Genomic DNA, 10,351 nt, shown 5'->3' with positions numbered 1-10,351 from the left:
ATGTGATACCGTGGTGAATAGTCCTGCCGACATAACCCAATATTCGTAGCAAAGCTTTCCAGTGGTTCCAGCATGCCTCTACCGTGAAAGATGCCATTCTGTTAACTGCGAATATAATGTCGAACCTCGTATTGCATAGCCAAATCAGCTTTCCGAGCAATTCCACGTATTTCAACCATTCGTCATGGTTCAGAGGCCGTCCCGGTTCCTCAACGAGCTTCCGTATAGCTCCAGGTTCCATGGGGGTTGCGTGCTTCATTGAGTCGTCGTAGAGAAATTCTGCCACGATTTCCTTCGCAAATTGTCTGTCGTCGAACGAGATTCTGAACTTCCTCATCTATAGCTCCTACCCATTGATCCTTCTCACTGCCTTCCATCGCCTGTCGGAAGGTAAGCTTTTTCGGGTCGAAGTCGTACAGGTCTGTATTAGGCTGGAGAAGCGTCCTTGCTACCATGGCTCTTTCCTTCCTGCCACTCTCCCTCGCTTCTTCAGACGTTCTGCCATGCGCTGTTCTTCTCTTTGCCGCCATTCCAGCTCTGCTCGCTGCTTCTCTGCTCTTTTGAGTGCCACGGCCTCTCGTCGAATCTGGGATCTTGTTTTCGGCAGACTCCTTTCAGCAGAGGTTATATCCGCCTCCCCTGTATTGACAACGATTGTGTCTCCTTGGAGCTCTTCCTCCGAATCTGCAGTGTCTTGGTCGGTCGGGTTCCCATCCGCTGCTTCTCCGGCATCCTCCCCAGCTTCTGTAGCTTCCTGGTCCATGGTCCTATCCCTGACCGAATCTTCGGCATCAGAGTCATCATCAGTGAGCTCCCTTGCTCCTTTTCTCTTCCTTCTCATCGTCATACTGCGATTGTGATTCTTGGCTGATTTCATTGTCCATATACTTGCTCTCATCGAATTCCACGAATCGAACCTCGTGGACCTTCTTATCAGCTGGGTTCCAGACTAGATAGATTTTATCTGTCTCCTCTTTGTATCCAACAAAAACTCCTTGCCATGCTCTTTTCAGAAGCTTTGTTCTCTTTTCTTTGGGAATAAATACCCAGGCAGGACATCCGAACACTCTCAAGTGCCCTGATCTTGGCTTCTCTCCACGCCATAACTCCCATGGGCTTTTAGCCATTCCCTTGACAACTCCCCTATTTCTCAGATAGGCCGCTGTTGCGTTCGAAAACTCCCAGTATGCTGCCGGGAGGTCCATTTCGTGGCGCATAGCAGACCCCCTCTCTGATATGGTTCTCATGCTCCTCTCAGAGATACTATTCCCCTCCGGGTGGTAGCCCACTGTTGGTTCGATCCGAATAGCTCTCCCCGTGCAAAATACCTTCATTGCCTCGTTTAGAAACTCCTTCCCGCGATCAAAGCGCATCGCCTTGACCTTTTCGCCTTTTCCGTACTCGCGACACTCTGCCTCTGCAACAACTACCCAGGCTTTGATCTTGTCGGTAATTCTCGTTTTGTCTCTAGAGAAATAAACCCAAACTCGCCCGGTAGCCTGATCGGTGATTGTCAGCATGTACTTCATTCCTTGAAGTGATAGCTCAACTGGCCCCAAAGATCTATATGGACTCTCTCTAGCTTTTCTGTCACCGCAGACATTGGCTCCTTGAGACCTTTCTTGTCATTTTGGCCTCGGTGCAGCTTGAGCAGAATGACGGGCAGAATGAGTTGTCTCCGAGATCATCCATTACGGCGTTCAGTTTGCCCTCCATATGCTTTCCAGGGTGTCCCAGCCTAGCATGTAGTAGTCTTTCAGGCATCTTCAGGATTGACTTCAGCGCTACCCCGTTATCGCCATCCTTTTCTTGGATTGTATGGGCTCGGTGCCCTCTTGTCTGGCTCAAGCGCCACACCTTTTATGTCTGTGGCCAAACAGCACCTCCTCCTTGCTATTATCGCCACCATCCTGTGCTTTGGACCTGTTGTTCCCTTTGTTCCATGCACTGCGGCCACGACCTGCGAATTGTGCGGTTTCTCCCTTGATTGTCGTATCGACGAGCTCCAACTCTTTGCTTTCCAGAGAGCTCTGCACCTTTTCCATTGTCAACGTCTCTGTCGAGGCGTTCAAAATCTCGACCGTAGTGTTAAAAGCGTCGTCCATGCTCATTTGCAAGAAGCAAATCAATAGCTGTTCATGGATAACAATGTCCTTGTCTTGGCTATTAATCTGAGCTCGAAGTCGCTTTAGGTCGTCGACCTTCTCCTGCACAGTTCTATTCGTCTGCGTACTAACGTCGTATAGCATTCGGATCAGCTGTCGAAGGCGCGCTTTGTTCGATGTCGCATATCGCTTAACGAGGATTGATAAATTGCTCGTGGATCGGTGAGATGGTTGACTGAGTTCTTGTGGATCTGGTCAATACTCTGTCGTATTTTCATTCTCGCAAGAGAGACATTTTTAATGTCCGCAGCATTCTCTCCTGGCGTTGATAAATCTGACGATTCCGCTGTTGCCTTACCGGTGACGCAGCTCATAAGATCGTCACTCAACAAGTTATCTTCAAGATCCATCTTCCAGCTGTCAAAGGAGTCTCTTCCATCAAGGATGGTTCCTTTGTAGTCTTTCTTGCCCATAGTGCCGGGTCTTTGCTGTCAACCGTCGATTCTTGACGAAAAGTGTTCTCATATGCCGAGTTCAATCGTGCAGTGGAAGCAAAATAAAAGCAACCGGGTGCATAACCTGTTGCGATTGAACTTACTTCTATTCAATTCTGTCTGACAGCTCTCAACATACATATATACATAGTGGCACGTCCGTGCCACTATCCAGTGACTCACCACTTGTAACTGCTGCCTAAACATGTCTTGGTCCATGTCTCATATCAAGTCAACAAGATTGATGAGCAGTCAATCCGTGAGATCACGAGGATGTGCCACCACTGTCAAATCAACGGCACCTCCCCCCAACGCTTCAGGTTTACCCTTAGAGACGACCGCGAGTTCAATTTCGAAATAACCGCGGATGTAGTCCAAATAGGCGGAAAGCCTGTGCTACACGTGATCGACGAAGCCACAGCGTTCCAAGGCGCCAGGTTCCTCCCCTCGATGACCGCCCGAGACACCTGGGAAACGCTACGGATGCTGTGGATAGACACCTACCAAGGCCCCCCGGACTTTATGCGCCACGATGCCGGCACTAACTTTGCAGCAGAGGAGTTCCAAAAAGAGGCATCGCTGATGGGTATCACTTGCAGGCAGGTGCCTATCGAAGCCCACAACTCGATTGGAAAGGTAGAAAGGCACACGGCCCCTCCGCCGCGCCTACGATATCCTCCAAGCAGAGTTGGGTGAGTCGAAGCCCAGATGCCCTCCTCCAAATGGCTGTAAAGGCAGTCAATGACACAGCCGGCCCGGATGGCCTTGTCCCTACCCTCCTCGTCTTCGGCGGATACCCACGAATCAACCACGATTCACCGCCCTCTCCCCCTATGATCAAGCGCGCAGAGGCTATTCGGAAAGCCATGGCAGCTCTGCACCGTGCTGCCGCTGCCCGTCAGGTTAGAGATGCCCTCAACACGAGGAATGGACCAAATGTAGAGCGCGCTGCAGAGCTTCCTGCAGAGCGAGGTCCTCGTGTGGAGAGAGGCTGACGGCTGGACCGGCCCGTGGATCGTTATCGGCAATAACGGCCACGAAATAACAATCAATCATGTCAATGGCCCGCAACTTCAGGATCACAGCGGTCAAGAAATACCACCGTGATCCTCAGGCCCCTCATCACAACCCCACGACGACTCGCAGCCAAATCCCCGACGAGTCGACCCCAATGCACCCCTAACCCCGATCAAGATGATGCCCTGCCCTGTGCTCCTACCTGAACAACGCCGACGAGGACGCCCCAAAGGCTCCAAGAACAAGCCCAAGACCGGCGTAGCCAACCTGTCAAAGAAGGAAGTTAATCACTATGATCACGCTGTTCAATTGCGCCGCGAAGGCCACATCACCACACCAGGTGCCCCTTTGAACAGTCCGATACCCAAGAGATTAACAACCTAATCGCACAGGGTGTGTTTGAGTTCATTCGTTTCGACCCCGTGGCCCACAAAGGCCAAAGACTCTTTAAGGCACGCATGGTCCGCGAAGTTAAAGGACTCGGACCAACCACAAGGCCCTACGAGAAATCCCGTCTCGTCATTCAAGGCTATAACGATCGCGATAAAGAGAATATCCTTACCCAGTCGCCGACCGTGCAACGGGCAGCACAGCGGCTACTCCTCTCAATTGCCCCTCCTCGCAGGTGAAGCCTCCGTCTTCCTGCGTGATATCACACAAGCATATATTCAGTCCAAAACCCCCCTGAATCGTACGATACTCGCACGCCTCCCAGCGGAATTAGTGCCCCGCTATCCCCCAGACACCATCATCCATGTCATCCTTCCCCTGTATGGCATAGCAGAGTCAGGTCTCCATTGGTTCGTGACATATTATAGGCATCATCGTGAGCGCCTCGGTATGACACATTCCACCTTTGACCCCTGCTTGTTGATCTCCAATGATCAAGCCGCCGGCTTCGGCATGGTCGCTATGCAGACGGATGACACCCTCCTCCTCGCCTCCCCTGAGTTCGCGGCCGCAGAAGAAAGAGAGATCCAGAAGGCTAAGCTCCGCTCGAAACCAAGGAGCCATATCGGCCGCGACTCCCCTCGAGTTTAATGGTTGCACACTTCTAGCCGAAAAAGACGACCTTATCATCCAGCAGAAGGGCCAAGGCCAGAAGTTAGCCACCATCTTTCTCTCCTCCACGGATCGCGCGCAGCAATACGCCCAACAGCGCGCGCGCGGAGCATATATCGCATCAATCTGCCAGCCCGAGGCCACGTTCGACTACTCAGTCGCAGCACAAGTGCAGCAGCCGGAAGCCCCGGACTACAAGACCCTGAACAAGCGGATACAATGGCAGACCGACAACCTGCAACGAGGACTCCGCTATGTTCCCTTGGCCTTTTCGACTGCGAAGCTAATGGTATTCACGGACGGTTCGTTCGCGAACAACAAAGACCTAAGCTCACAACTGGGCTTTGTTATTGTGCTCGCCAACGAGGAACAGAGCCCTGCTGATTTCACGATCAGAGGCAATGTCCTGCACTGGTCATCTACGAAGAGCAAGCGAGTGACCCGGAGCGTGCTAGCCTCGGAGATCTACGGCATGGTCAACGGATTCGATATGGCCATTGTCATCGCGACCACCCTGCAGGCTATTGTCAAGCAGCTGGACCTACCCCCGACTCCCCTCATTGTCTGCACCGACTCATACTCGCTATACGAATGCCTCGTAAAGCTCGGGACCACGAAAGAGAAGCGACTCATGATTGATATCATGGCGCTAAGGCAGTCCTACGAGCAGCGCGAGATGGCAGAGATCCGTTGGATCAATGGGGATGACAACCCGGCTGATGCGATGACCAAGCAGCACCCAACCGTGCTTTGGAACGGTTGATTGAGACGAACAGGCTGACGATTCGAGTGGAAGGATATGTACAACGACCCGTGACCGCAGACACCACCTAACGACAAACGACTCCATGATGACGAGCCTCCCTTCATTGAGACCGGAATGAAGGGCAGGCACGGCAGTCTTCGGATTCCATCACGAAAAGAAAAGACTGCCTGTGTTGGAATACTAACCTGCTGAGTAACCCGTGCAATCGGGATACCATCACGGTTCATGCACGACTCCCACGTGACACCCTACCCCGCGATCAGGGCACGCAGCCCCGGCTGCATGCCCCCATTACCAGGTGCACATTCCGTTTCTTGTGAATAGCTTCCTCTTCCCTAGTTAGTTACAATTGAAGTCATCACCGGTTACCCTACCTGTCGTGACTGTGACTCAGCCTACAGCTTGTGCGCATGCGTATCTGTAGGCACATAGGTGCCTACCATCAGTGCAACTATTAGTCTGGACCCTTGCACTGAACTACCCGTTCAGTTTGGGCAAGCTACACTGAACCACCAGTGTGGTGTGAGAAACGCACACTACACTAATAGTGCGGCACTAATAGTGTAAACCACAGTGTGCACTAATAGTCCTCTTAATGGTCCACACTATTAGGAGCGCTGGGCCCTTCTGAAAGGGCCACAGTCCCGCAACTGGACCTCATTTATTGAAGCTATCACCGCGGACGGCCGTGCTCTTACCCCTGGCATTATTTTTAAGGGCAAAGAACTTCAGAAACAGTGGTTCTTGACGGAATTCGGCAAAATAGCCGACTGGCATTACATAACGTCGCCCAACCAGGGTGGTTTTCCATATATGGAAAGGTGTGCAATCCATACTGGAGTATCGCCCCACATTTATTGCAAGTATTGCAATACACCTTTCCATTCTTGGTCCGTGCGCATCCCGCAACAGCTCACCTATATGGTCTCGGCAAAACGTGCCAAACACGACATGAACAAATAAAAATCAAGGAACAGTTAACGTGAACGTAATGACAGACGACCGGTCAAGGGGATGCCAAGCAGAAATTTGCTCCTTTTGCAGGAAACAGGCGTAGAAGTTGAGCCAGGATTTTACCCAAAATCTGGGGACCCGCCACCACCCTCGGCCCTTGCAAGATATCGTTCTTGAGCCAATGCTTTAAGCATTCTCCTTTTCGACTTGTTTCGCGTCCAATTGGGCTCTTTCCCATGAGATTGTGCGACGCGCCCTGAGAACACCCGCTCAGGTTCATCACTCATCGCCGGCATTGATAGGATGTCTATGGCCATTTGTGATAGCTTGGGCCATCGTTTTCTCTGTTGCTCTTGAAGCCACCATGACAAGGCCGTCGTCGGCGTAATGTCGTACGGATCACATGAAATGTAATCTTCGTACTCGTCCTGGCTTGACGGTCGAGTGCAATTCTGCAGGTTCCTTGAAATGCGATCAAACGCGTCAAGGTCCTCGTCATCATCGTCATCTAGTAAATGTTGCGAGAGGGCGCCATCCACAGTGTCTCGGTATGTGAGCCAAAGGTCTTTGACCTGTTTGAACGCAGGTTTTGCCACTTCTTCTTCCAATTTGCCTGGATGTATGTTGTGCGATAGCTGGGATGAAGGATCAAGGCAGCTGCATAATAGGGCGATGCTTCTGTCTTGCTATAATATTTGTCAAAGACTTCCCCCTCGTTTGATCCTAAAGGACAGCTCGGTGTCTGATTTGTACGTGACCTATTGCACCATCTCAGCGCTTGCACAAGGAGATCAGAGGAATGGAAGGCATGGTACCAGGGCTTCATCAAAGCATCGGATCAAGACGTCCATCGTGAAGAGCACTTTGTCCAGGGTCGCATGATCCCCTTGTGTTGCTAATGTCGCTCGGGCGAACGGTTGAAGGATCTTCTCAATTATTCGGAGCCGGGCCCAATCTTCCGGCAATAGAAAATCCGCAGAAAGATCTTCGAAATGATTCTTGGTGTAGGTGTCCAGAGCGCTGGCAGTTTCCTGCTGAGTGGCAACATGCAGCATTTGATACCAGCTATTCCACCTCGTACGATTGTCAAGTGAAATGCCCCTTTCAGCGAGTTCCATAAACTCTCCACTGCGTCCTGATGAACTCCGGATGTTGACAACCAGGTTGTGGAGCTTACCAAGTGGTCCAAGGCGGCGAAATTCGGTGCGCTGCCTTTGAACTTTGCCAGGTCATCTGCGTCTTCGCATATTTCGCCCTCTTTCAAGTCAATAGAATTCTGGAACAGGAAAGCTTGAACTGCCAAGTTGATAACGTGGCCTAGGCATCGGAGGCGGTGAACTTCAGGATCCCATTTGACGCCCTCTTCCTTGAGATACGTGCTCACTGCCCGGCAGAGGGTGTCATTCGTGCTCGAATTATCCCCAACGATGCTTCCAAGGCGTCGCAGAATACCAAAGTCCCGCAAGATGGGAAGAAGTGTAACGAATTGCTCCTCCCGGAATGGTTCGCCACAGGCCGAAGTGCAAGGAGAGCTTTCCGTCGTGCTTCTTGTGCGTGGTCAACAAAGTGGGAGCAAACTCCGAGAAGAAGGAGCCGATTGGGGGACGTCCAAATGTCAAGCGAGAGGTGAACCTTGGATTTTGCTGACTGGAGCTTCATTCGCACGATATCCTTGGCCGACTGGAAATGATTGTCGATAATTCGTGGAATAGTCGAGTGGGCGGAAGGGAGATGGTCCTTCGCGACCGGGTTCAAGGTCGAAATGAAGAGGTGAAATTCGCGGATTCGACAATTCGATAAGGAAGGTTTCGTGCGACGATCAGCCAAGCTAAGGCTTTGTTTATCTTGTCTTGGTCCAGGTAGCGTTTGAAGACCTCCGACTCAATCTCCGTTGTGCGGCCCAAGTCCCGTGCTTGCTGGTAGAGTTGCTCAAACCCCTCAAAGATGGACGATTGAAGAGGGGTCAAATCTTCCACGACTCGAATATCGTGCTTACCCTCCAGATGTTTTCGAAAGTTAGTGGTAACTGAAGTGCTGTACGTGTTCGTCTGGGGACAATGGCTGCAATAGAGAAGGCGATTTCGGCCCTTAAACTCTTCCTCCCCCTCTGCTGCAACGCGAGCATGCTTCCACGTTGCGATAGCCGCTTTGCCTCTTGTATTGCGAGATCTTGATGTCGTAGAGTCCGACAAAATAGATTCAGCATCGAAGAAGGATAGCACACTTGCAGAATCCATAGTTCGACAACTGATTCGTCCGACGCGTTGGTGCAAAGTGGTGGGAAAGCGATTTGTGTTTGTGTGGGAATTAGCGGGGTTCAAGGCCCTCAGACCCTGGACGATGGCGCTGTAGGGGTCCCGGTCAGTGGCGCAATTTGGCCAATTATTGACTGAGCATTGAAATACTATGGATCCATATCCATACCCTGTCCATGCCATAGTATGGAAAGGGTATTTCCATACTTGGGTATGGAAAACCACCCTGCGCCCAACGGGTGGACGGACAACCACATTGCTATTGAGTGGCTTGAGAGGGTCTATTTGCCTCAGACGCGGCCAGCCGATGCCTCAGACGCTAGACTGATTATATTAGATGGACATGGAAGTCATGCAACGGTGCGTTCCTTTATCCACCTCGGTAGGAATGACTGTTAACCGGGACCAGGATGCATGGATGGCCACATGCTTTTTGAACAACGTTTATTGCTGTTACCTTCCTGCCCACTGCTCTCATGGCCTCCAGCCGTTAGATAACGGTGTATTCAATGCCTCCAAGGCAGCTTATCGGAAAGAACTTCAGAAATTAACCTGTTTGACCGATTCTGCGCCTGTTGATAAGGTCAATTTTATACGGGCATATGCTAAAGCGCGCGAGGTTGCAATGACCGCAAAGAATATATTGGCCGGCTGGAGGGTCACTGGGAATTGGCCGATCTCACGATTCAAGGCATTGCGGCATCCAGAAATTCACGCAGACATTGTAGAGACGTCTCCAAAGTCTGCGCCATTTTTGGGTTCTGATGATACACCAAGAAACAGCCGCCAGATTCGCGATTTCGGAAAGAACAAGACTCCTGGCACCCGGAGACGATATGCCGTGATAGCTAGAGGCTTTGAAGCCCAAGAACAGACGCTTGCTGAGCACAGCAACAGAATCGCGAAGCTAGAGGAAGAAGTGGCCCGGCTGCAGAGAGGCAAGAAGAGGAGAGCAATTCCGAACCCGAACAGACGGTTCATGACTCTCAGTGAAGCTTTGGTGGCCGAGGACGCCATTCCCCAAATTAGAAGCCAAGAAATACCCGTTGTGCTGAATTCTGATACAGAGGAGGAGGAGGTCTCGGAGGTGGAGACAGCTTCAGTGATCGAAGTCAAGGCGGTACCGAAGCCCTTCCAGTCACCACCAGATCCGGGCGAATGGTAAAAAAGCGCCGGTACATATAGGAGCGTCCATTTCTCTACAGAATGATATATTTTTGGTGTTTATAATGTTAAGTTCTGATCATATTTCATGTAGTTCAAATGGTAGACTTTTGGTGGAGAATTTTTCAATTGCGCTACCGAAAGGTGGGTGTTACCGAAAGGGGGGTGGGGCATGGTATGCCTTTATCGAGGTTATCGTTAACCCAACGGACCGGGATCTGTGCCCCTGGAAGGATGAGGAAAGGAGGGATACTGCTGCCGGTCGCGGAGATTGACTCTATAGCAGTAATCGAGACCGTATCCCGAGAGTCTGTTAAGACGGGGTTATTGACTTCGTTAAAGGTCCAAATATACGTCCCGGTATGTAAATACCCCACCATAAAGCCTGTTTCATCGAAGTTCCAGATATTCTCGCGTCTGATGCTATTTCTATCGATGTACCTATTCCAGTCTTGGTAGAATCGAGAGAGGACTTCACGGTCTTGCATGACTTTACGCTTTGCGTCTCGGGCAACTGCCTTTCGACGATGGAAA

At 51.1% G+C, this 10,351-nt stretch overlaps 2 protein-coding genes across 2 annotated transcripts; both read left to right on the top strand.

Annotated features, from left to right (window-relative positions):
• Nucleotides 1-3,432: 3,432 nt before the first annotated feature.
• HRG_09762 (polyprotein) lies at nucleotides 3,433-5,441 on the top strand (the record flags this gene model as incomplete). Its single annotated transcript, XM_044868233.1, has 8 exons — nucleotides 3,433-3,501; nucleotides 3,554-3,662; nucleotides 3,714-3,919; nucleotides 3,973-4,134; nucleotides 4,289-4,307; nucleotides 4,398-4,442; nucleotides 4,506-4,651; nucleotides 4,704-5,441. The coding sequence occupies 8 exons, from the start codon at nucleotides 3,433-3,435 to the stop codon at nucleotides 5,439-5,441; spliced, it is 1,494 nt and encodes a 497-aa protein (XP_044716814.1).
• A 3,600-nt stretch (nucleotides 5,442-9,041) lies between these two features.
• On the top strand, nucleotides 9,042-9,818 carry HRG_09761 (DDE superfamily endonuclease domain-containing protein; the record flags this gene model as incomplete). The annotated part of the gene is made up of 1 exon (XM_044868232.1): nucleotides 9,042-9,818. The coding sequence occupies one exon, from the start codon at nucleotides 9,042-9,044 to the stop codon at nucleotides 9,816-9,818; it is 777 nt and encodes a 258-aa protein (XP_044716813.1).
• Nucleotides 9,819-10,351: the final 533 nt, after the last annotated feature.

Source organism: Hirsutella rhossiliensis (genome assembly GCF_020360975.1).
Source record: "Hirsutella rhossiliensis strain HR02 chromosome Unknown scaffold00013, whole genome shotgun sequence".
Taxonomy (NCBI): domain Eukaryota; kingdom Fungi; phylum Ascomycota; class Sordariomycetes; order Hypocreales; family Ophiocordycipitaceae; genus Hirsutella; species Hirsutella rhossiliensis.
This window is presented reverse-complemented; position numbering and strand designations above follow the sequence as displayed.